Source organism: Epinephelus lanceolatus, chromosome 1 (assembly GCF_041903045.1).
Source record: "Epinephelus lanceolatus isolate andai-2023 chromosome 1, ASM4190304v1, whole genome shotgun sequence".
NCBI lineage: Eukaryota > Metazoa > Chordata > Actinopteri > Perciformes > Serranidae > Epinephelus > Epinephelus lanceolatus.
Window position 1 is genome coordinate 40,433,154 of NC_135734.1, and position 26,413 is coordinate 40,459,566.

Here is a 26,413-nt window from a genome sequence, read left to right on the forward strand (position 1 = left end):
TAAATTAATTCATTTTATTTCATCTATTCAGCACCAAGTATGGAATTTTAGATGTTAGATGAGGAACAGGTTTGTGGTTTACAATCAGCGACAGCAGAATACATTAGAGGTTAAATATTACAGTAGCTGGACTTTGAGTCTCACAGTGCACGAATCACAAGGTTTTAGGTACAGTGCAAAGATTCAAGGGTAGCATCATACTGTAGGTAGCATCTTCTTCAAAAGGAACATTCAAAACACATGACGAAACTGGATTCGTAATATCCACAACAAGTGCCTACTGTATACGTTCATGTTTATCAAGGGTTATTAAAAATTTAATAATTTAATATATAATGTATGTAACCAGTCACAGTGTATGAAATCTCTTAAGCACATAAATAAAATATTTCTCTGCTTTTAAGTCAAAATCAGATGACAGTGGGATGTGTTTATGTATTGTACAGCATGGGAACAGTCCTTTCATATCCCCTCGTTAGGGATGTGAGATTTGCTTTTTTTGCGTTTCACCTTACCATTGGACACCGGGACACCCAACGACTCCAGGCGGAAGGGACGTGGCAGGACGGAGTCTGAGCTGACAGAGGAGTTCATAGTGGAACCACTCAGAGTGAGGTGGCTCGTCCCATTAACCAGGGGAGGAGAGTGTATGGCTGTGGGAGAAGAGCTCCATCAGATGGGTAAAACCAGGGTGAAAGGGGAAAGCACTGAAATGTAAATTGGTTTGTCATTGCTTGACTCCTATAAAAAGTTGTCTCAGCATTATTTTGGGTAAAATGTAAATATTATAAAAACCCTATGAGGCAAATGAGAAAAAAATTCTGGTGATCTATTTTCTAAGTTGGAACTAAATTGTTTTTCTTCCGCCTGTGTTTATGATTTAAATACAAGTGGAAAAAAGGTTTTGCCGGCATAATATTTCTGTCCTTGTTTATTTATCTTTTTTTTGTTGCCAGAGTCAAAGTTGAGTTTAAAAAGAAAAAAAAGGTAAAAACAGCCCAAAAAAGGTTTTGGCAGGAGATTTTTTTTTGGGTCAGAATAATTCTTTGAAGTTTTTGTTATGTAATACTCATTTTGGCCACAAGAGGCTGAAGTGCACCACTGCCCTATGTTCCAAACAGGACTAAAAGCATTCTTGTGTTCTTTCAGGTGAGTTTTAATTTCTCAATTAACTTTAAATAAGACAAGTATAAAAACTTGTTCCAGTACTTTAGCATTACTATAATGTCTTGATTTTGCTTCTCTTTGACTTGTGTGATAGTAAATTGAATATCTTTGAATTTTTCAAATGGCTGGTCACATAAAATGAGTAATTTGAGTTTGTCATATTAAAGGGATAGTGCACCCAAAAATGAAAATTCAGCCATTATCTACTCACCCATATGCCGACGGAGACCCTGGTGAAATTTGAGAGTCCTCACATCCCTTGCGGAGATCAACCGGGGGAGCGGCTAGCACACCTAATGGTAGACGGCGCCCCAGACTAACGTCCAAGAACACAAAATTGAATCCACAAAGTATCTCCATACTGCTCATCCATAGTGATTCAAGTGTGCTGCAGCTGCGACATAAAAAGTTGTTTCGAAAAAGTCATTTGAACTCTGTTTTAAACCTCACTGTAGCCTGTAGCTCTGACTGCTTCTCTGTGCTCCGCGTTCACGTGTGCGCGCTCAAAGTGATCGGTGATCTCTGAAGAGCAGCAGTCTCGTCAGTACTGATGTCCAGATTCTCAAGTGCAGGCATCGCCAATTCCCAGTCTGAGCAGCAAAGACTTTCCTCATCCATTGGCATTGCTTTGCATTTGAAACAACTACACCACCAGGTTTCCAGTGCTCGACTCTGGTATTCTGCGGCTGGCTGAGGCTCATGAGCTGCGGCGGCTGCTTCGTCCAGTAGCCTGAGTTCCGTCCGTATACTCGGGCTCAAACAAATACGGCTCAACAAAGAAATGCTGTTCCTCCTCAATTTCAAAGTCTTCAGACATGTTGGGCTGTCCTTTGCTAAAAGACCGTAGTGCAAATTATCTTTTAGCTCTGTGGTTACTGTTGTCTCTCCCTGCGGTGCACGTGTCACGTGATGTAAACACGGGTAAGCAAAGCTCATGCTTTCGCTGGTCTCGCGCAGGCGCGCACACGTGAGCGTGGAGCACAGAGAAGCAGTCAGAGCTACAGGCTAAAGTGAGGCTAAAAACAGAGTTCATATGACGATTTTCGAAACAACTTTTTATGTCGCAGCTGCAGCACACTTGGATCACTATGGATGAACAGTATGGAGGTACTCTGTGGATTCAATTTTGTGTTCTTGGACGTTAGTCTGGGATGCCGTCTACCATTAGGTGTGCTAGCCGCTCCCCCCGCTGATCTCCTCAAGGGATGTGAGGACTCTAAAACTTCACCAGGGCCTCCGTCGGCATATGGGTGAGTAGATAATGGCTGAATTTTCATTTTTGGGTGCACTATCCCTTTAAGAAAATTTTGATGGACACATTTCACTATTTTTGTTTGATATTTACTAACAAAACAATTAGTAAAGCAAATAACAAACGATATATTTTTTTTTTTACTCAGATGTGGAACATAGCGTAGTGGTGCACTTCAGCCTCTTGTGGCCAAAATGAGTATTACAACAATAAACACTAAAAAAATCCTGACCAGGGGTGTTGGTGGCTTCGTGGTAGAGCAGGCGCCCCATGTACAAGGCTGTTGCCGCAGCAGCCTGGGTTCGACTCCAGCCTGTGGCCCTTTGCTGCATGTCATTCCCTCTCTCTCTCTCTCCCCCTTTCACGCTTGACTGTCCTATCAAATAAAGGCTAAAAATGCCCTTAAAAATATTTAAAAAAAAAAAAAAAAAATCCTGACCAAAATAAAAAAGAAAGGAAAGACATCACCTGCCAAAACTGTTTTCCACATGTTTTCATAGATAAAAAGTAACATAGAAATATTATCCTGACAATATTTTTTTTCCACACACCCCCACAATCAAATTAAAAAGTAGAAATTATCCTGGCAAAACCTTATTTTTTAAAAAAACAAAACAAAAACTGTTCTTAAGTCATAAACACAAGAGAGAAAATTTAAATCTGACTTTAAAAATGGATCACCAGATTTTTTATCTCCTCTCTTGCCTCTCAGGGCTTCCATAGAACATGAATGCTGAGCCAAAGAACAACAGGTTGTACTAAATCATTTTTCAAAACATGCTTCAATCTAAACCTGATTACTTTGGTACCATTGTTTAAATTTGTATGATCTGGGCATGATGAATTGCTCCACTCCAACACACTGACACTTGAGAATCTAATGAAAGTCCAGAAGCACACAGAATGATGACAACCTGCAGATTTACCTTAGCATGAATGGAATGGAGCGAACTTAACGGTGTATATATAATTATACATTTTTATCTTACTGTGTGTCTTTGTAGCTTCACGTCCCAGCAGCTGGCTCGCTCTTTTTGACTTGAAGTAGCTGCTGGCGATGTTCTCACTGTCACTACGGTTCAGCATTTCCTTGTACCTGTCTTCTTGAACCTGGTAAAAACACACAGGAGTTGGGCTCTGTGGCAGTGTTTCAGTGTGTGTGAGTAAAATATGATGCATGAAACAGAAACACAAACACACCATGAATGGCTCTCCAGTATCTACAGCTGAACTTCTGCTGGCTGAAAGTTTCGGAGCCACAGCTATCAGAGATAAAGAAAGCTAAATTATATATAAGGCAAAGAAAACACAAAACACATTTAGCATCTACAGTCTTACAAGCTACATCAAGCATTTACTCCCATCTCCGCTCTTCACACTTTGCACCTGAAGGCAGGGTTGTTTTCTGCACCGTCACATCCGGCAGCCTCCAGGTGGCGCTGTCTTCGTCCCACACAGCTTCTTTTTTCAAGCGGTCCAGGTTGCTGTAGTTGCAGTCACGGCGCACCAGGGGAACCATGCGCTCCAGGAGGCTGTGCAGTAACTGGCCCTCCCTCTCCAGCCGTCGGATTGTTGCCAGGTAGTCATCCCGCTCCACCGCGAACTCTGCCTGCAGGTCTCGGATCTCCAGTTTGGCTGCTTTCAGCTGTCACGACAGGTTGAGCATATAATTCAACACCAAAGGTTTAGACACTGCAAACTTGATTTCACATATCTAGCATCATTCAGTGTCAACCTTTTAAGATTTTTAGATGCTCAGTACCCTGCACACCCTGAACCCAGGTGTTGACCACTGCTCCAAAACCACTACATGACCCTGTTAGATTTGTCCCACAGCCGCTGTGACCCACCTTGCCCTGGACCTTAACCAGCATTTGACTTTTGGCATGGACCTCCTCCTGGATTGAGTTGTAGACGTTCAACAGCACATTTTCACTCTCCTCGCCGTTATCTGACAGAGCGCGGATAAGCTGGACTTTTCTCTGGTCAGCGAGGTTCTTCCTCTGCCTCTGTCTCTGCTGTAACTCTTTGTTCCTGGCCTGCTCTCCTCCGACCACCTCCTGCTCCAGCTGCTGCAGTCTGGGGAGAGAAGGATGAATGGGAAGGACTGATACTGAGCTTTTGAGGCCGAATCAATATTTGGGAGTAAAAACCTGATAATGATGTAACATCCTACAGCAATTTTAATAGAAACACATAGCAGTAACATCCTGATTCAGATCCTTTTCTTTTTTGTTGTGTTATTTGATTAAATTGTGACAGACACATACTGAAATCATACTGATCGGGATGTTTAAAACTTGCTCTCTAGTGGGTCCCAACCCCCACTAGGGCTTACCAAAGATTTACAGGAGGTTGTGAGGCCTTCTTGATTTTAAGGGGTGTAAGAAAACTTTTAGACAAAAATATGCAGTAGCCCTTTATCTCAGCATTTCATTAATTTCTTTGAAGTGAGAGAAAACCAAATGAAATTGTTATTTTTAAAGTTTAAATTAGTATTCAAGATATAAACTTGGTGAGCTATACGTACAAAGCCTTCACTTTCTGCTAAACAGCCCCATCCAGCATTAGAAAAGTTCAGTTAAAACAACCAAAGAGCAGAAGAAAACACTGAATGTATAAAAAAAAGCCTAAAAAGAAGGTGAATAAGATTGTTAGATCATTGAAAAATTAAAAAATACAAAATACAGACATAGAATGATGTAAAAGGTTCCTAAAAATATCAGAAAAACTCATCTCTGATGCAGTATGCAGTGACAATAATACCCAAATGTATCAAAAATTGCTCAACCATTTCGATACAGTGAGGATACTTGTTGTCATTATTGTAATTAGTGCCATTAGTAGTTTTTTGTGGTTAATCTATTGGTTTGTATGTTTTCGTTTTGTTTGTTTTTTATTACTGTTTTGTAGTTTTCCTGTTTCTTTGCTGTATTTTGTATCTTTTTGCCTTGGATTTTTAATTACATATTTACTTTACACTATGACGTATTGTTCGCTTGTGTGGACCCCAGGGAAAGAAGTTGCTACCTTGGCAGTGACAAATGGGGATCCAAATAAATAAATAGATATACAAAAGCAGAACATACTATATCTGTAATTCTTTAATCATTATGTTCACAAGAACTCATCGGACCTGTTGCCAACAACATGATGAAGAAAGACCTCCATCATAAACTGCGAACAGTGCTGTTAGTTGGTTATGTGTCTAAAATGTGTGTCCACAGACCTTTCCAGGACACGCTGCTGGTCCAGAGGCCCGGCAGTGGTGACGTCAGGTGAGTCCATGAGCCCCTCTCTGTCTGGACCTCTCTGGACTACAGCAGGCTGGCTCAGCTACACAAGGAAATGACACCCAATAAGCTTCTAACATTCCATAACTACATGTCATGCTAATCATAATTTCAAGCAGTTGTTCTCTGAAGCAGTGGAAAACTCATTTAGAAACTATACAGCGAAGTTGCCAAATGGAAATGTTGGCATTGTGCATTTCTGCAAACCACGCTTAGGTTACATTAGTATATTTCATACCTAACATATCAACGTTTCTGATGTGATGTGGTTCAGATTACGTGTACGTAAGCTCATCAGGAGGAGGAGGGGACGGTGGATGGCGTGAGCCCTGGATAAGATGGTTGCCAGGCAGCAGACACTATTATCTTTTAAGGACAGGTCATGAAATTTCCAGTTGTGGTTGTGGTGACAAAACTGGGTATTTTAAGCTAAAACATGATGTTGTACAAAGTGGTTTTTGTGCCTACACCTAACCACACAATAACCATGGCACTTTCTCAGCATGAAATTGAAAACTGAAATGTAAAGTTTCAACATATCTGCTACATATGAAACGTAACATATTTGTAGTTTGCAGAAATGCACAATGCCATCTTTGTTTCTGGCGTTTGGGTTAGACTATAACATGATATGAATGAGTAGTGGTTAATGGCAGAGGGTGCTAGTGAACAGCACCTTGGTTTGGGAAGTTTCTCCAGTTGTACTGTGGCACATTGGATCAGTGTTGTGACAGAGCTCCTCTTCATCAACCTCTGTCACACAGCTGGAGCTCACTGATGCTAGGAATCAAGACAATCCAAAGATGTCAGTATACTGGGGGTGGAAACCATTACAAGAACTCTTAATAAACAATCATATACAACAAGTTTAAAGTTTTTGTTTAGACTTAGTGTGTGTTGATTTAAGCTTTGCGACAGAGCAGTAAACACTGAGACAGATTTATAAACCAGTTACGTGGTTCTTTGTTGGGGCCAGATGATTTTCTGTTCTCATTCTTTGGGACAGAGCTCCCCCTGCTGGTTCGCTCCTTCTCCAGATTACACAACTTGGACTCATAGGAGGAGCGCAGGGCAGCAATGTCCTCCTGCAGCTTTGCTTTGGACTCCTGCTCCGCATTGTACTCAGCCTGTAACTTGGCCAGCTTCTCTTCGTACTCCTGCGGCGAGAGCAGAATACAGTCCTATAAATCACCTGGTTCTCACAGAATGCATGTAGGGATGTGAAGTGATATATTGGTTTGGGAACGGCCTGGAGTTGCCTCTTTTATCTTCTCCTTCTCTGCTTCTGTGGTGTTGGACTGTGGCCTTGGGGGAACAGCAGGGGATGCCTCAGACAGCTGACTGGCCAGCAGAGCTGCACGATAAACAGAAGAACAAAGAGCAGGAGTGTTTTTTTTAGCGAGACAGGTAATTAAAATCCTTCAACAAAGAAAGAAATGCAATAAATATTTCTCAATATCTGCACTTAAAGGGTCCAGTGTGCAGAATTTAGAGGGGTACATTTGCAGAAACGGGAACTGAGTTCTTATCCTGTGGGTTAACAGTTCCATTTCATATATTTCCTTCACAATTTCCAGCCATTTATCTTGTGTTAGTGGTTCTGCCTTATACCATCTCTTCATGACGGCCTTTTAACAGGCTGCCAACAAAATTTCCAGTAGGTATCTGTCTTCTCTTAACACAGTTCCTCCCGCCATATTGCCTAAGTGCAACACCATGCATAATCTAGGTGTATCATAACCGAAAATTTAATGATAACCACATGAACATTTACCTAAAACTGCACAACTTCAGGACAGAACCAAAATTCACGAGTAGGATCCACTTTTAATGCCTCACATCTTCTCCAACATGGCTGTGCTACAGACAGGTGATTGCTCCTAATTTGTGGTGTAATAAAAAATCTAATTATATTCTTCCAACAGTGCTCTCTCCAAGTACGAGAGGATGTTTCACACTGTTGTGTTCTCCAAATACGCAGCCGTTCATCTTCTGTAATATTCACACCTAGTTCTTTTTCCCATTTCAGCTTTACATTAAGTGCTGTGTTTTCTCTTCTCTCTAGTAAACATTGATATAGTGTAGATATTATTTTGTATTTCTTTGATTTGTAAACTGGTTCTAATTATTCAATTTTCAACCAGATTTACAGAATGCTTTATTTCCTTTACAGAATGCTTTATTTCATAAAAGTCCTGTAGTTGCGGCTATCTAAAGTGGTCCTGGTTGTTAAATGCATAATTTTGTTTCAGCTGTTTAAAACTCATAACATTCCCTTCCTTTATTATTGTGCATAGCACTGTTACACCATTTGGAATACATTGTTTGATCCTTTGGTCAAGTGTAACTGGGATAAAATGTCTGTTTTTACCTATTTTAATTCTCAACTCAACTCAAATTTAGTTATAAAGCACATTTATAAACAACTCACGTCGACTTATTTGCTGTACAAAAGCAATAAAATGCTAAAAACGCACACATAAGAGGCAACATAACTGTCAGGTACACAGCTCACACATTTAGAGACACGACACACACAGGCATGCGTCAAGGAAAACCACATCAGGGGAACTCAAACGCTAATTACTAAAGGTAGGTTTTGAGCCTGGACTTAAAAGAGTCACTGGTGGGGGCAGATCTGATTGGGAGGGGGATAGTGTTTCACAGTTTGGGGGTAGACACAGCAAAGGCACGATCACTCCTGAGCTTAAGTCTGGAGCGTGGGGCAGCCAAGAGCCCCAAATCAGCTGACCTGAGGGACCTGGGCGTAGAATAGGGGGTTAGAAGGTCTGCGACGTAGGATGGGGCCAGACCATTAAGGGCCTTACACACAAACAGGAGAACCTTAAAGTCAATTCTGAACTTTACAAGCAGCCAGTGGAGAGAGGCCAAAACAGGCTTGGTATGGTCTCTGCTGTGAGGAGGAAGATACCTCTGTTGATAATTTGGCTCCCTGTAAAAACCTCCTGAACAATGAACATTGATGGAATCTTGAATGGGAGTTCACGCTTCACACATGGAAAAAGTTTCAGCTGGATTCAATCCCAATCCTTACGGCTAGATGCCACTAAATCCTACACACCGTTCCTTTAAATCACCTGGCATCATTCAAACAAAAATAATTTCTCTTAAATCAAAAACCTTCTCACAAAATCACTTACATGCAAAGTTAGCAGTGCCCAGCTGTCCTGAGATGAGGGCCCGCAGGTTCTTGATCTCCTCCTGATACTCCCGCAGCAGAGCATCTTTGGGGTCCTCATTGATGCGAGGCCTGTTCTGGATGCTCTTTGCGCGGTTGGCGTAGCGCAACGTGCTCAGGCTCTCCTCGTAGTTATTATCTGCTGGGGAGAGACAGGCGATCATCAAGGTGCGGGTGTTTCCTCCCAGAGAGTCCTGCAGCAGCCTGGTCAGCTTGGAGTCGCGGTAGGGGATGTATTTGGAGCGTCCGTCCACCAGGGCGGAGATGACGTTACCCAGGGCCGAGAGGGAGAGGTTGATCTTGGTGGCCTCGCGGAGGCGCTCACCTGTAGCACCGGTTTTAGACTGACGCTCGCTCCCTGCCAGGTCAACAAGGTTGAGTTTACCTGCTCGGAGATGATCCTGGCCACATGCGTCTGAGAATGTGGAGTGACAAAAGAAAATATAGAGAAAATACGACTTTGAAATTTGTTAGATATACTATTCAGGATTTTCTGTGAGCATACAGGTGCAACTCAAAAAATTTCAGTATCATGGAAAAGTTCTTTATTGTCCTTGATTAAATTCAAAAGATAAAACTTTCATATGTTCTAGATTAATTAAACATAAAGTGAAATATTTCAAGCCTCTTTTGGTCTTAATTTTGATGATTACAGTTCACAGCACATGAAAATAATAAATCCAGTATATCAAAATATTAGAATATTACATAGGACCAAGCAAAAAGGGATTTATAATACTGAAATGTATGTTCATTTATGCACTCAACACTTTGTCGGGGCTCCTATTGCACAATTTACTGCATCATTGTGGTGTGACATGGAGGCGATCAGTCTGTGGCACTGCTGAGGTGTTATGGTGCCCCAGGTTGCTTTGATGGCAGCCTTCAGCTCGTCTGTATCGTTGGGTCTGATGTCACTCATCTTCCTCTTCCTAAAGCTCGTCAGCAGACAGAGGCATGAAGTGCTCTAAAATCTCCTGGTAGACGACTCCTTTGACTTTAGACTTGATAAAACACAGCGGACCAACACCAGCAGATGACATGGCACCCCAAATCATCACAGGACTTAAAGCAACTTGGATTCTGTGCCTCTCCACTTGTTCTCCAGACTCTGGGACCTTGATCTCTACATTAAATGCAAAAATTACTTTAATCCAAAAAGAGCAGTTTGGTACGGAAGCGTATTGCATTCACTTGACAAATTAAAAAAATCTGTTTTATTGAGTAATTTTTTCTGTTTTTTGGAGTAATTTTTTCTGTTTTTCGTGGGGTTTTTTTGTTTTTTTTGGGGGGGTAATTTTTTCTGTTTTTCTGAGTATTTTTTTCTGAGTTAAGAGAGCAATAGAACAACAGAGGCTTTCATTCCTTTCTTGAGAGCTCAATATAATGGAAGCAAACATGACCCGCTTGTTTAGTTTAATCCAGTTTTACTTTGTTTTGGGTTTGAGACACTGGGAGATACTCTTGTCTTTAAGTCATATACATGGTGTTATCATTAGTTTGTCAACTTTACGCAGGCACCTTAAGACTTTGCGGTTGTTCAGACGAAAAGCCCATTCAGATCTGCTGGACATTGCAGTGTTTCTCCCGAATCAGTTGGACACATAACCCAAAACAAAGTAAAACTGGATTAAACTAAACAAGCGGGTCATGTTTGCTTCCTTTATATCGAGCTCTCAAAAAAGGAATGAAAACATCTGTTGGTCTATTGCTCTCCTAACTCATAAAAAAATACTCAGAAAAACAGAAAAAATTGAGAGCTCTTCTCAAGACTGTGTGAGTCCAGAATACATGCAATTTTCATTTTCTAAAATAACTGATAAGAAATATTGAACTTTTTCATGATATACTATTATTTGAGATGCACCTAATACAGACGTAATCCCTCTCAATCATCACTTACTTAGTTAATTACACCCACTGGCGCCAGACACTTTTGTTGGAAGAGGACAAAAATAACTCTTAACACATACAAAGCTGAACAGCATGATGATATCAGAAAGTGCAATTGTTCTTTAATGTTTATCTACTGGTGACGTCATGAGCTGTAATAGGATCACATGTTCCTACAAGCACATGATTATGCAGATAAAAACGCCTCAATCACACACTGAGCAGATTGTGTTTCAACATGTTACAAGTATTGTATCGCTGTGTGTGTGTGTGTGTGTGTGTGTTCACCTGTGTTGCAGATCTCCAAATGGATGGTGAAGATGGAGTGCGAGCGAGAGGAGTCCTTGTTCATCAGCGTGTAGCCCACCGCCCGGTTCCCCCAGCCCTGCTCCATGATTCTCTCGCACTCCCCCACGCTGTGCACGGTGTGCATGGAGAGGTCGCGCACATACACCCCACGCTCTGGATGCTCTTTCAGCTGGGCATTCATCAACCACACAAACACACACGCACAAATCTGTCACCTTGTGCAAACACCTTGACCTTCAAGGAATCATGGAACGACTGTGCTTTTAAGTCACCATGGCAACTTGTGCAGTATTGTGCCCAAAACATAAGTCTGGCGGTGACTGCCAGAGAACAGTATGAGAAACAAGTTTACTAATGACTGTACTCGCCAAAGAACAATAATCATTTTGGCTTCTAATGTTTCACAGTGAGGCCTGATTTGTTTATTGAGACAACAGTGATTCAGGAGACTTACCTCCAATCTCTGTTTGGTGTCAGTCCCCAAAAGGTCTCGGATTTCCTCATTGTAAATCTCCAAGTAGGAGGCTCTCACCAGGAATTTTGTATTTTCTGCACACTAGCTTGCAGAGAAAAACAAACACATGAATTACTCTCTGAGAACACAAAGCTTAGACAAGCCCGGACAGAACAATCAAACTAGTATGCATATTGCCCCGACAGACAAAATAAATGATGACTACACACTGGAATGGGGAAATATGTTGCACAATTAACAACAGTTGCCAAACCTACCTGAATACTCTCAAAGATATGCTCAAAGGCACGTGGGATGACCCCCTTCTGGGCTGCAGGATGTGATACTCCCTGCATGGTGAAAGACTTCCCACTTCCAGTTTGTCCGTAGGCAAAGATTGTGCCATTGTATCCCTCAGTGAAACCCTGTAAAAAATAAAAATATATGTGGAATGAAAGAGTTTCTGTGTGAGGCTTCTTTAAAAGGACCTACACCCTGCTGACCCTTGTAAGTGACTGACAGCAGACTAAATAATGAGTAAATAATGAGGTCTGCAGTCATTAGCAATAAGATATAGCCTGTTGAACTGGAGGTGTCCAGTGACCAGCGTGCTACTTTTATAATGCCTGGATCTGAACACTGTTGCTGTGTACTGGCACTGAAAACAAACAGAATCAAGAGTGGTTCCAGGAGCTTACCTCAACCAGAGGATAGGCGATCTCGTTGTACATCTGCTCAGTGGTCTGATCAATGAAGTAGGTCCCATCAAAGGTGAACTGTTTGGGTGGCTCATCCACCGCCCCGGGCTTCTCTATGAAGCACTGGCAGCGGTGCAGGTCCATGGACAGCACCATGTTAGAGCCCAGAGCCTTCTCCCTGTCATTCAGGGGCCTGCACCTGACCACCACCTTCACTGACTCTGACCCCATGTCTCCACATTCACTCCACAGCAGGTGGTGTGTGCAATAAATAACAGATAAAAGCAAGGAAAATGACTTATACATACATATCTGAACAGCTGAGCTGCAGCAGGATCCTAATGAGCGTTAGCCTGGATAATTAGATGACCAGCTCTGCCGACTAACAGCTAACTAACAGTTCAAATCCCGGTTAAAATCCACAGAGTAAAGCTGACGAGCAGAGAGAATCAAACACCAGCTGCTACAATATTTAAATTAAGTCTTAATTAACAACAGGTTGAGACGGAAATGTTTCCAGACACGGTATCCTTGTCAGGTATCTTTACAGGTCCCCAGCCATTCTCCTCTTCTTCTTCCCATGGCGTTCTGAAGTTGCTAAGCAACCATAAACTACCGCAGAGGAACAGAGCGGCCCCGGAGCGGCGGCCATTTTGGTGAGGACGGAGTGAGGTCCAGTTAACAGGCTACAGGTAAGGGCAGTAAGAAAATATCCCAACATAATAATAACTACACAGTCTACACCACCGAAGACATCGTTAGTGATGCATATTCGTTCATAGTAAATTATCGTATGCACACAAGAAAATAAACGTTAGCCTAACTTGTCTCCATAGACTTGTACACACAAGGGAAAAAAACACAAATTTTTCATGCCTCCTGAAATTAACGTTAGCGGCCCTTGCTGTTAACTTTATGTGTTTTACATGTGGCCATGTCTGCTATCTAGCGGGAATGTCTGCCATTAGGTAACTGGTAAACCCCATCGATATATATACGTTGATGCCGCATTCAACGGTGCTCCTCATTGGAGCGATACGTCAACGCGGCCGCCATCTTGCCCAGGTGGAGCCGCGCAGGGGGATTATTTATGATTAAAATCATCATTACTCGCTGAATTCTCAACCGATTTTCATGCGGTTTGGTTTGTTACAATTGTCAGACATGTAGTTATGATACAGGATACTTGGTTAAATAAAAAATGCAGCTTTTCATACCAAAATATTTGATCTTATGTAGATAAAGTAACAGTAGTAGTTCTACAACACATTTAAACTAAACTTTCCCCATGTAATACATATTCTTTTTTCTTACTAGATGTACAATGCCCACCACGATGTCATTTAATTATTAATTTTGACTATAAATGTTTATTCACATTTCACACAATGTGCAAAAAATAGTGTATCAGCAGGGTTGTGCCGAGCTGCAGTGTATATTCTGATTAATAAATGTTGGTTTTGTACAAGTGAAAATAAATGACTTAGAGCTGCATGTTTACACAAAATTTTGCTTTAATCTCATATGTATAACACCACAGTGCTCGTGGGAGCCTGGACACAGAACTGTTTACATTATTAGGTCATATTTACAAAAAATACAGTGTACAGTAGCTAGTATTATTTTTAGGAGTCTGCCTAGTCCTGTCGAAGTCCTCAGGTCTGAAGTGACAGCTGCAGATGACTGAGGAGTCACTCGGGACAAAGTCCTTTCTCCTCACTGCTGCTACCCATGCCCGTCTCCTATCTGTGTGTTTTTGGGAAACTACACACAAAATAAGTGTGTCAGAAAAACGCAGTTCCACATAATTTGTAGTTACAATTCAGGCCACAAGTTAACTACTAACGTTATACTGCGTTATGTGACGTTGGTGCCATGAAACAGATAGTTGACAATTTGGAATAACACATACGCCAACATAGGTGTTTGACAAAGCATCATAATTTTATAAGTAATATTATATAACGTTAAATGTTAACCTTTTTTCTTTAAGTTGTGTGACATAGCGTTAGCTTAATTTGGCATTAGGACCAGATCAGGACAGTTACTTTACTTGATTAGCTTAAAAGAAGGATCATTTTTTGAGATATATATCTCATTAAACATGTTCGTAACAGTAAAATATTGTAAAACAACTTCTTCAACTGTGGAATGTTATTCCCTTCTGCTTGGTTTTAACACTTCTCTCGTTTGTACACCCAAATGCAGAGCAAAAATGTGGCATTTTTGCCGAGTCTGACACAGGTCTGAACCGGTCAGAGCACTTAGGCAAGATGGCGGCGGTATTGACGCATCCCACAAGCCAGGGTGCGGCATATCTATGTGTATATATCTATGGGTAAACCCCCCATAAACTACCGTTGAGGAACATAGGCCCCAGCCCCGTGGCCATTTTGTGGAGAACGGAGTGCGGCCCAGTTTGCAGGTTAACAGTAAAAGCAGTTAATGGAAATATCTCTACATAACAACTACACAGTTTGCACTACTGTAGAAATCTTAAATGTGCATATTAATCCACAGTAAATAATCATTTGCACACAAGATAATTAACGTTAGCCTTACTTGTTCCCCTAACTTGTAAGCAAGAAAGAAATAAGTTAACGTTACTACTTTTTGGGACTGGGGGGTCCTTAAAATCATGTTTGTTTGTTTTTTACAAAATATTTCTGTCTTTGTTTCTTTGCAAGACTACAGTTTCTTAATGAATAACGTTTTAAGGTGTCTCCTTTCAACTTCTTCCTTCTATCCTTCCAGCTAACTTAAGCTAACTTGAGGTGAGTAATTTTTTTCATCCAAATCTTGCCTAGATATCTTCAGTGGTGAAAGATGTAACTACACATATTTTATGCTTAAGTAAAAGCAGTAATATCACAGTGTGGAAATACTCTTACAAGTAAAAGTTCATTCAAAATCTTATTCAAGTAAAAGTACAAAAATATTAGCATCAAAATCTAGGCTATCAATAGTAGAACAAATTCTGGACATTGAAAATTAATCTTTACAATCAGAGACCACATAAAAATGGAACAATATATAGCAGGCTCATGGCAAGGAAAATGTAATTTATATTTTAAATATAAATGTAATTTATATTTTCCTTGGCTAATGGTAAGGGCAATTATACAAGATATCTCTACATAACAATATCTATGCAGTCTACACTACGGTATAAGTTGTTAGTGATGCATATAATTCATAGTAAATTGTCTTATGCACACAAGATAATTAACGCTGGCCTAACTGTAGCCATAACTTGTACACACAAGAAAAAAAAAATCACTTTTCGGACTTGGCTCTGTAAAATCATGTTTTGTAGAAAATGTTTCTTGTTACTTTTTTTTTTTTGAAAGACTATAGTTCCTTCATTAATGACATTTTATGGTGTCTCCATCCAACTTTACCTCAGCATTACCTCTCCCTTCCATCTTTTTATCTAGGGAGCTAAACTTGATGTGAGTCAATTTTTTAAATCCAAATCTTGATATAGGCTAGCAGATATTTTCAATATTTTATGCTTATGTAAAAGTAATAGCATTACAGTGTAGAAGTACACTCTTTCAAGTAAAAGTCCTACATTCAAAATCTTACTCAAGTACAAAAATATTAGTATCAAAATGTAACCTAGGCTATTCCATGGCTATCAACAATGGAACAAATTTTGGACATTGAGATAAATCTTATTCCATTCGTATGTGATCTCTGGTTGTAAAGATTACTTTTTCAAAGACAGACTCTATATGACAGCATATTTCATTCTAGTTTATTCTCATTTAAACTAAATGCTGGGAAGCCAAAGTCACAACAAGTGTTAAATTACACACTGGATGATGGGGTTTTATTGCCTTCACAGTGGAATAAATGTTAAACTATACAACATCATTAACCCATTACAAGAAATTATAATATTAATATATTTCAAACTTATTTAATGGTTTTTTAAAAATGTATTCAACAAATACCCTCAGATACCAGTTTATTAGGTACACTTAGCTAAAACTAATGCAGTCTCAGAACAACAGTCCTACAATAATTTCTACATTAATGAACGTCATAATGTTAAGGTTTTATTGAAACGGTTTTAGAGATGTGTTCATTTAACTTTAGGATTATTTTGGAGGATACAGTTTTTGGTTCTGTTTAACAGTATTGCATTATACAAAGAGGTGTTATCCAGCGTATTATTGACTTAAAAGTGGAAAAAAAGACAAACAATGTAGCAATACAAATTCAACAGCACCACAAACTGAGGCCTCCATAAAAATCATAAAGGTAAATCAACATCTCTTGAAAACACTAAACAAAAACTGAGCTGAAGCTGAAGCTGGGTGTAACCAACAAACTGGCCACTAAGTATCAGTGTAGAAATCTCCTGTGACCCTATTCACCCATCAAGCAATCCCATGTGAAGTTCTGCCCTGAGATTTAGAAGCTGTGTACAGTATAAGTTGCCTATTAATTCACAGCAGCCGGTAGCATCTTTTTCCAATACCAAAGCTGCAGGTGTGGTTGTGCCATGCAGAGTCAGAAATAACGGAAAACATTTTTTTCAGGGTTGAAAATAGAGAACACCTGTCGTTTAATCTCAAACAGAAGTGAGCAATATGAAAATTGTCTGTTGGCCTACTGTTGAAAGGATGGTACATGGAAGGTACACAAATTAGTTACTTACATTGTATATAGCCTCTTGAACCAGAAAACAACCTCACAATCATATGACGAAGACCTAGCTTTAAACCACTGTTGAAAATCAGTGTGCCAAGTATATTAAACTGCTTACAAACATTAGCAGTTAAAATCACCAGTTAACTTTGACTACATATAACTTTAAAACACAGAAAACATGAACATGTCCCCTTTCAGTGGCCATGATAAGTGCACTAATACACTGAGGTGTCAAGAAAAAGAAAATATTGGTGTCATGTTTTTATATCAGCACACATCATCGGTCTAATGTTGAAACACATAAAGACTAACATGTAAGCAGAATTAAAATTCAATAAAATTTGATCAAATATATTTGTGCAGCATCTTTGCAATGCAAGAAAAAAAAAGTATGGCTTTGCCAACTCTGTGTGCGATATATTCCACTCCACAGTTTCAATTTATTTCATGTCTTAAAAACGCATATAAACTCTGATGCCTTATAGGCACAAATAAAAATATTCTTTAAAAATATTATATTGAAAACCAGAAAGCAGCAAGTACAAAATATTACACCTTTAAAATATAAACCAAAAAAGTACCCTTTGATGAAATGGCTTGTCTACTATAAACATTAAGTGACAACACTGTTATTAGGTGCAGTGTGTTACACAGTTTGTGGATCCTCCCAAAAACACCAAAGTGATTTAAAGTTAATATACATATGTGCAAAGTAAGAAAAGGCGTCACTTATTCTGAGGTTGGCAATCCACAAGTTCCAGTCTCCAGGGTTAAACCCAGTTCTGTCTGTGGGTACTTTTAAGTTTGGCTTTGCTCAGGCTCTTGTGTGGTTTCACAGCCTCCTGTTTGCCAGTATTTTCCTCCCACTCGTAACAGTGGTTTACGCGGGCACAGCTCAGCAGACATGGCAGCTCACCCTGGATTTCTGTGTAGAATTCAATCAGCTCTGCGATGGAGCTGAACTCTGTCTTGCATTTCTGCCACAAAGATAAACCAAAGAAACAGGAAAAAAATACTGTAAAATCAGAAGTCAAAGCCAGGGTTACACAGAATTATCATCTCCAAGAAATGCAACAATAACTTAATTATTCTTGGTTTCAGTGGAATTATTATGGTTGTCTCAGTGCTAAGTTTATGGGGTTTTGCACAATAAATAAGTCCAAATACTTATATTTTAGCACAAAAATTTTAAATTTAAGACCATTTAAACTTTCCAACAGCCTTACACCAACCACTCCCCACGTCTGGGGAGTAGTTCAGGTTACATCTGAAGATTTTGTTTCCACTTCAGCTCTATGCAAGTATTATCCTGGCAGACTCACTGTCGACTGATAATTATGTATAAGTAAGACTGAACATTGATAAAACAAATACCTCCAGCAGGAATTTCCCTTTACGGGTGTTTTCTATGAGGTGGGTGACCAGGCCTGAGGGGAAGCGAACAATGAGAGAGCCACATTTGGGTTTTTTAGGATGTGGGCACAGAAGATACGATCCCAGAACATCGTCTGCAAGCAGGGAGTAGCTGCTGTCACTGAAATACAAGATACGCGTCTTAGAAAACCTTTGACGAACTCAAGAAAAAAATATGGGCTCGTGAAGACATTGACACTAAATGCATGAGTGACACTCACGTTGCGACACCAGCCCAACACCACACTGCTTGAGCCAGTGCTTCTTCTGTTTCGGCCAAACTGGGAGTACGGGATCTCTTCACTTGCTTCTTGTCTTGGTCTTTTCCTGATTCAGAAGGGAAATCATTGTGAATTAGGAGATGTTTACATAACAAGTGAAGTGCGTTTGCGTGGGGAAACATTCAGTGTACTCCCAACTCTGTGAAGGAAATGTTTGGTTTAAAATGTAACAAGACCGAACCAAACAGAGCAAGAGGTAATAAAATAACCCATAAAAACAAAATTGGTGTTTTAACACGTTACAGCTAAAGCCAAGTTCAGACCAAAGATTCACAATGAGACACGTTGAAACAGGCAGCTACTTGCAGTGTGATGTTCTGCAACATTCTTAAAACCTGCCAGTTCACACCAATGCAACTAGATGAGATGGTGTATCATCTCTATGCAACAACTCTCTGTTCTTCCATTCTGATTTCCAGCTTTTCAGGCTGATTTTGTGGCTGAATATTAATTCCAGTTTCTTAAAATATGAATGAGGATAGTGATAGTGAGATACTGGCTACAGCTGCATCGTGGTAGTGATGAAATGAGGATTCATAGTAAATATGCCACAAGAATATAAATAACCAGTGCCGATTAATCATTATCAATAAAATGTGTGTGTGGGCGGGGCATAAGCACATAGAGCAAGCAGCTTCTGACATCGGCACATCATGAGGACTGAAACAGAGGACTTGGTGGGGACGGAGCCCCTGCCGCCGCAAGCAAACACACCATCTGTAGTCATTTTGACTCGACCAGCGGACTTCATTACATCCGATTGGCTGTAGAAACAGGTGACGTGCTTTTACTTTCTAAAACCAGCTGAGTCAAGCTCAGACGGCGAGTTCACACTGCTGCAACTTTTCTCTGCAAAGTTCTAAAACAGTTTCATCTTGTCACGAACCTTTGGCCTGAACTGGGCTTTAGAGTCAAATTACCATCAGTGTAAGAGGCTCAACAGTGAGAAGCTTTAAGAAAATGTGCGTCCAGTATGACCCACGTGTGACGAGACCATTATCCATCACCTTATTGAGTGATCTGAACTCCAAAATATACCTTCTGACACCACAACAAGACAGTGAGTGGCTGCCCGTCACCTAAACACTGAGGGGTTTGCTTTACCTAATCAACTCTTTGACTCTTGAAAGCGCTCTGTGAACACCTGGCCCACCTTGTGACACATTCAGTCGCTCCTGAATGTTACGCTGTTTGAGTGGTGTGAAAGTGAAGGAGCGGTACGCCCCAGAGCGCAGCACTTTATTGCGGATGGCCTTCTTGCGAACCAGGGAGGGGGAGGAGGTGGGGAAGACTTCATCTTGGCTGCTCTGCGGGTCATCGGAAGACTTTTTACTCTTCTGTAGATGGAGGGGGGAAAATAAAATTATGGGTAATACTGGGGTTGAGTTATTACAATCATACTCAGCAAGTTAATACCAGAAGACATTTAAGTCCAAACCTTAGTCCCTGGCAACAACCCTCGAAATGGGGCTCTTCTGAAAGACACCAGGGCACTAACACTGAGAGGGAAGCCGTGGTTAAGTAGGGAGGGGTTGCGACGAGGCATTGAGCCAGCAGAGTCTTCCTGCGTCTCGTCTGGGTGCTTCTCCAAGTAATACAGCTGAAAACAGCGGCAAAGCAGCAGGTTCAGGAACTGCGCCTACAGGAGAGAAAGCAGTATTGTTGGTATTGTTTGGATCTTTTGAAGTGGGGCTGTATGAGGCACTTATCCATAGTCAGTGTTAGGGGTGTAACGGTACACAAAAATCACAGTTCGGTACGTACCTCGGTACACAAGTCACGGTTCGTTTTTTTCGGTACAGTAATGAAAAAAATAGACAACTATTAAATATCTTTTACTTAATGGTAACCTTATTAAAACATACCACCACAGCAGTTAATTCTTTTTACGCAATTTTTGAATGTAACAAATATATATAAAATCCTGCTTTTTCACATTGTTTGAATGAAAATAGAAATATAAAAGTGAAAAATAAAATCCTGCTGTTTTTTTAACACATTTTTTGAATGAAAAATATAAATATACATTTCTGCTTAAACAGTTTTACTCAGTTAAAATAAAAAGTATAGTGCAGCTGGTCAGCTTTAAAGCCTGCTCAGATTCAGTTTTACTAGGAACTTACTTAGCTTTCCCACTTTGTTAAAGTGCAGTAAACAAAACATGCTTATATCTAAAGTGCAGCTTAAACAATTTTACTCAACTCCAATGGCGTTGGTTATTTCTTTAGTGCGATGGTCAGGTAAACGCTCTCTCTTTTTAAACGACGACAATATTGTAGTTTGCACCAGATTGCTTTTTCTAGTCGTGCCGGTTAACGTTCAAACTCGGGTGGTGTCGCTTTAGATGTGTTAGCATGTTAGACGTGTTTCCAAGTGCATACCCGACCGCTGTTCTGCAGTGTCGGCACACTGCTTTTGTCTTGTCCACTTGTTTATTTCCATCTTCGTATTTTACCCTGAAACCAAAGTGTTCCCAAACGGAGGACTTAAGGTTTGCGGGTGGGTCTTCAGGTTCGTCAGGCTCACTTGCCATGTTGTCAAAATGCGAGAATGCGCTGCACAAAGTGAAAGCGGAGATTTACGGTCCGACTCGGTCCGTCACTCAATTATGTCCGTCGGGGAACTAGATATTTTAAATGGTTCGGCTCGCAAAAACGGAATTAAAATAAAACAAAATAAAATAAAATAATATCCTGCGCCCAATAATTCGGTACAGGGTTGTGCCGAACCGAAAGTCGCGTACCGAACGGTTCGACACAAATACATGTACCGTTACGGCCCCTCCCCAGTTTGGAGAAGAAGGCAGGAGTGACCACATGCAAGCTAAGCAATGTACTGTTGTGGATGGGAGCACCAGCAAAACATATTTAAGCCACCTAAAAAAGTTGATTTTCACTGCTTTACCTCACCATCAGACAGCAATTTCAATGGGGAACTGAAGCAGACATCTTGTTCTCTTCACAGCCTGACTCCATTGAGAAAAACTGTAATTTAACATAGCTGAACACAGGAGCTGCTGGTATACCCCTGCCTCGATCAGTTAGTTAGTCTGTGTTATTGTGTGACTTTGGCATTAAAAGAGGAGTTTGGATTTACCAAATTCACACAATACCACAAACTAACTAATCGAGCAGTGGTAGACCAGCAGCTCTTGTATTCAGCAAGCTGGAGGCACCAGGAACCTGGTGGCTTGACAAGAGTATAGATGGGGAACAGAAGTCGTAACGGCATCTCCGGCCAGAAAGGGCTGTTTGCAGCACGGTAGAGCGGTGAAAATATTCTCAGTGTAGTGCACACTCAAACTGTTACAGAAAATATGAAGCTGACGTCCGGCACGCTGTGTTCAATTTTTGGGATGAGAGCGCCATCTTGAGGGGATCATGCTGTGTTATCTGTGCCTGCTACGATCATCAAGCAACAGTATTTGTGCAAACTAATCACGACAAACAACACAGATCAATATGACTTGACAGCCCGAGGTTGGATTACAGAACTCAATGCACTACTTCCACTCACAAACCCAGATATTGTAAACTATCTTGTTTTTGGACAAAGTGCACGTACCACACAAAATGAAACCCACGTTCTACATGGCATGGCATACCTTTACGTTCTCTATTAATATTTTTAGGTGGCTAAAATACTGTGGCAGTACTCCTGCCTGCTTCTACAAACTAGGGGCGTGCCGACTAACTTCGGCTGTGTATAATACACTGACTACGGAGAATTCCCACATACAACCCGACTTCAAAAGATCAGACCTATTTCTGTAAGTTAAGTGACATAGCTGTATTTTCTTTTTCTTTTTCTTTTTTTTGCCAGGTGATTGGTACAGTTTAAACTACACTGTCAAAGTGCTTCCTGGCTAAATCAGGCAGCAGATACTGATCAAAAATGTCTAATGTTTTGTTCACACCAAACACAAATGTGAATTTTCATGATGCATTACCTGCGCGACTTTGACAGCTGGAATATTTTGTGCTTTCTCGCTTCATACGCGTGTGAAATCTCTGAATGAATGAATGAACTTCCACTGGTACTTCCTTGGCATCATATGTTCCCGGATGATCTCAATGCTGATTGGCTATTGAGGCACGAATTGGTCGCCTTAGTTCAGATTTTTCAACTCTCGTGAATAAGCCTATCAGGCAAAATCATGCTACTTGCTTCATTTGCACTACTTAATTCGCATATTTCACGTCCTTTGTGTCGTGTCCATCACCCTGCCCGATGGAAATTTGCAGCTAATTGTGTCTTTACATTGACTTTACATGTAATTCATTCACGCGAATTGTTTTATTCGCTCCCAGTGTGAAAACAACAAAACCTAATATCTGTCTAATATCTCAATGTAAGGCATCATTGTTATACAGAGTTCCTACACATTTGGAATTTCAAAATTCCATACTTTTCCATACCCTTATTTCCAGACTTCTCAGTTTTGTTTTTTTTTTCAGAGAATATGCGACATCTGAGTAAATATATCAGTGTATCATATTTCACATCATATTTAATTATTCTTAATAGGCGATTGTAGCCAAGCACCATAATGGCATGCAAATAAAAACTCAGCTAAGTTCAATGTCTGAGCTGAGGCAAAAAGGTTGGGACTCTGGGAGCAAGCGATGCAGTAACGAGACGTCGGTGTTTTTTCCTTACATGTGGCTCAGAATCGCCTTCTCCCCCATGTTGGCGATGTCAAACGATTTCACACAAAGCTTGCATCTAGCTCTGTGTGTGAATTGGGCATCCTTGGCCAACCAGTATTTATATATGGTATTGTCAAGCCATCCATCCAAAAACTTGCATCTACCCATTGTGAACCACGTGAAACTCGTCTTCTTGTCGAAGGTGCAGTGTTGGAGTGAAACTTGATACCTCGCGGGCTGGAGGAGGGTCATGGGGCAGCGGACTGGACATACCACTTGTCAATCAGGTAAAAGGAGACGTTTGCTCTCACACAAACTGTGCTTGGCCCGGCATAAAACACGATCCGGATTGAGTAAATTATTTTTGGAAATACCTAATTTTCTATTTTAGAAAACAGTATTTTATAACAGTGGTAATTGTCTGGAAACAAATATTTTTCCATACTTTATTTTTCATTTTCCATACTTTTTAATACCTGGAAATTGATCAAATTTATTTCCATACTTTTCCATACTTTCCATACTTGCATAGGAACCCTGGTTATAGTAATCCTTTTCTCTCTACTCTGGAGCAAGTCTCACTTCAGACTCTGAAGGGTCGAGTCAGGAGAACTGAATGCCATCAGGGTTACGTGCAGATGACGTGTTATTTGCAACAAGGTTGGTTTTAACCACAAGTCTATGAAGTTTAAATTGTTAGAGGGCAGTCTGTGGGGACTTGGCTTGGGAACTGGAGGGTCGCTGATTTCAGGACCCTGCACAGGGTATAGAGTGTGAAATAAAAGCTGCCCAAATCAGCCCATTCTCACATACTGATCCATAAGTCTTTTTAAAATACACTTTTTATGAGTCCATAATGTCAAAATCCCAGAAATTTAAGAGCTGTGTTTCATATTTGCCCTAAAAAAAGTACAATTTAATTAAAGTTGGACTCAGAGCTGTAACTTTCTCTCCACATAACAGCAGACACAACTCTTAAGAAGCACTTTTGTTGAAATAAATTTCTTACCGCTCTGGCATGCCTCGCTTTAAAGACGTGGCAGTACAGCTGAGCGTCAGTGCTGCCTGGGTTGTGGGAGACGAAGGCAAACTGGGCATCGACGGGTCGGGCTGTGGACAGAGAGACTCTCCGCAGAGCGTGAGCCATCAGGAGCGTCTGCAGACAGTCAGGGTGACACACACACACCACATCTTTAACCTCTAATGCTTTGAGGTTAACACACTCATCAGCTGCTTGTGTGTGCATCATGTTGTCATACTCACCGTTTCATCCTCATTGTACATTTTCACTCCTTTGATGGAGAATTTTAGAGACACGGACCTCCTTCTTTTGCATGCCTGAAGACAACAGACAGGTTAGATATTATATTCTGCATTAAAGTTGATGCTATTTGGGACACTGATGATTAAGACTTACTCTGAGGGACTTCAGCTCAGAGTGCAGCTGCTCTATCTGGTCATCCAAACAGTGGTCGTCCACAGGAAATGACCCCACATACTTTGACAGCAAAGACCCAAGCTCATAGGCAAAACACCAAGACACAAATAAATAAATAGAAATATAATATTACAATTCTGGAGTTACCTCTGCTGATCGAGTCACTGAGCCATCCTCTGTGACCGGTGCCTCACCCATGCTGCCTGTTTATCTCTGTGAAAACAGACAGTGAGACAATGACCCTGAAAATAAGAACAAAACTCATTTTTAAAGCTGTCAACACATGCATGCACACATGAAGGAAACTCGACCTTTAAATGATGGCAACAGTGGTGCTGCAGGAAATTTAAATAAAGTTTACAATATAGTAAAAGTTTAACACCGTGTAGTCGACTACAGGAAGCCAGGAACATGACTTAAAACTGTTACCTGTGATTTTTTACATATGCTTTCTTGGACTTTGTGCTGTTTGCTGCTTATTGCTCCATTTTATCCGTTTTCTTTCCAGCGCCGTAAATGCGTCAGAGTCGCGGTTAACACACGGTAAAGTTTACACTGCCTCCTTCCCGACCAAATCCAAAATGACAAACTTCAGTGGACTTGACTTTTGAGCAGTTTCCGGCTCGTGTAGACCGACGGTACACCGGAGCGTCTCACCCTGAAATCACAGACACTCACCTTACACAGCCGGAGAGCCTCCACCAGCACCGACACCACCTCCTCCGCTCACGCTGCGTCCTCTCCACACGCCGTAGTCCACACCGACCTCCTCACCTTTACCTGCTGCGGCCGCTCCGGGCTCCAGGTGTGCTGCTGGTGCCCGAGGCGGGGCTCGAGGGGAAGAAAGCGGGGGAAGAAAGCGGGGGAGGAAGAGGAGGAAGAGGAGGAGGAGGCGAGGGGGTATGTGAACACGTCTGCCTTTGACATGTGAAAGTCAGCGGAAGATAAAGCGTTGAATCACTCCACCCTCTCCACACGTTTTTTTTTTCCTGCTCCACACATTCCTGCTGGTTGCGCAATTCACCCCGGTGACGTCACGCGGCCAGTGAAAGCACCACATACAACAATGTTTACAGTAAAAGTTTATTTGTTTGTTTATTTATTTTGAACATCTTTATTTTACATGGAAAATGTAATTTTCACAAATGCAAATGAACTAAAACGATGCCACACATTCAACACATAAAAATATAAATCTGACATTATATGATTATAAATATTTAAAAACTTGTGTAAAAACTTAAAGGTAAAACTAAAACGATATATTTTGGACGTTTTTATTTTATATGGATTTTTTTTTTCACAAATGCAAATGGACTAAAACAATGTCACACAAAAAACAATAACAAAAAACAAAACAATGTAAAAACTCAAAAGTTCTGCATTTATTTATTTAGATTAAAGAGACATATGATAACAATGATATTGATTGCAAAAACGGTGTATTTTGAACCAATTTATTTTATGTGGAAAATTTAATTTTAAATTTTTTTCACAAATGGAAATGGACTAAAACGATGCCACAAACACAACACATAAAAATATAAATCTGACATTATATGATTATAAATATTTAAAAACTTGTAAAAGTAAAACTAAAACGATATATTTTGGTTGTCTTTATTTTATATGGAATTTTTTATTTTTATTTTTTTCACAAATGCAAATAGACTAAAACGATGCCACACAAAAAACAATAACAAAA

The 26,413-nt window shown here is 40.5% G+C and overlaps 2 protein-coding genes across 5 annotated transcripts; both read right to left on the reverse strand.

Moving 5' to 3' along the window:
- kif17 (kinesin family member 17) lies at positions 1-12,825 on the reverse strand. Its single transcript, XM_033627470.2, has 14 exons — positions 12,266-12,825; positions 11,846-11,992; positions 11,568-11,669; positions 11,093-11,282; positions 8,874-9,326; positions 6,972-7,066; positions 6,668-6,869; positions 6,389-6,492; positions 5,649-5,755; positions 4,270-4,498; positions 3,806-4,064; positions 3,620-3,681; positions 3,409-3,529; positions 1-653 (listed from the first exon to the last, which is right to left on the reverse strand). The coding sequence occupies exons 1-14, from the start codon at positions 12,569-12,571 to the stop codon at positions 463-465; spliced, it is 2,568 nt and encodes an 855-aa protein (XP_033483361.1). The 5' UTR covers positions 12,572-12,825; the 3' UTR covers positions 1-462.
- A 932-nt stretch (positions 12,826-13,757) lies between these two features.
- Positions 13,758-25,669, reverse strand: sh2d5 (SH2 domain containing 5). 4 transcript variants are annotated; one of them, XM_033625678.2, is made up of 10 exons: positions 25,387-25,662; positions 24,856-24,921; positions 24,688-24,768; positions 24,534-24,608; positions 24,280-24,426; positions 20,060-20,260; positions 19,775-19,958; positions 18,562-18,667; positions 18,302-18,461; positions 13,758-17,904 (listed from the first exon to the last, which is right to left on the reverse strand). In XM_033625678.2, exons 2-10 carry the CDS (start codon positions 24,904-24,906, stop codon positions 17,698-17,700), a joined length of 1,212 nt encoding a protein of 403 aa, XP_033481569.1. In that variant the 5' UTR covers positions 24,907-24,921; positions 25,387-25,662; the 3' UTR covers positions 13,758-17,697. The 4 variants fall into 4 exon arrangements, with proteins under 4 accessions (XP_033481569.1, XP_033481570.1, XP_033481571.1 ...); XM_033625679.2 differs by having other exon boundaries at positions 24,856-24,950; XM_033625680.2 differs by lacking the exon at positions 25,387-25,662 and adding an exon at positions 25,138-25,369.
- Between the last annotated feature and the right edge of the window lie 744 nt (positions 25,670-26,413).

Coding starts and splice junctions, on each gene's coding strand:
- kif17 (XM_033627470.2), bottom strand. CDS start 12,571: ATGTATAAGTCATTTTCCTTGCTTTTATCTGTTATTTATTGCACACAC. Junction 4,499..5,648: donor CAGCAGCGTGTCCTGGAAAG/GTCTGTGGACAC, acceptor TTCTCTCCCCAG/ACTGCAGCAGCTGGAGCAGG. Junction 654..3,408: donor TGAAGCTACAAAGACACACA/GTAAGATAAAAA, acceptor CTTCTCCCACAG/CCATACACTCTCCTCCCCTG.
- sh2d5 (XM_033625678.2), bottom strand. CDS start 24,906: ATGGGTGAGGCACCGGTCACAGAGGATGGCTCAGTGACTCGATCAGCA. Junction 24,769..24,855: donor CAGTGACTCGATCAGCAGAG/GTAACTCCAGAA, acceptor TTGCTGTCAAAG/TATGTGGGGTCATTTCCTGT. Junction 18,462..18,561: donor TGTTGGGCTGGTGTCGCAAC/GTGAGTGTCACT, acceptor CTTGTATTTCAG/TGACAGCAGCTACTCCCTGC.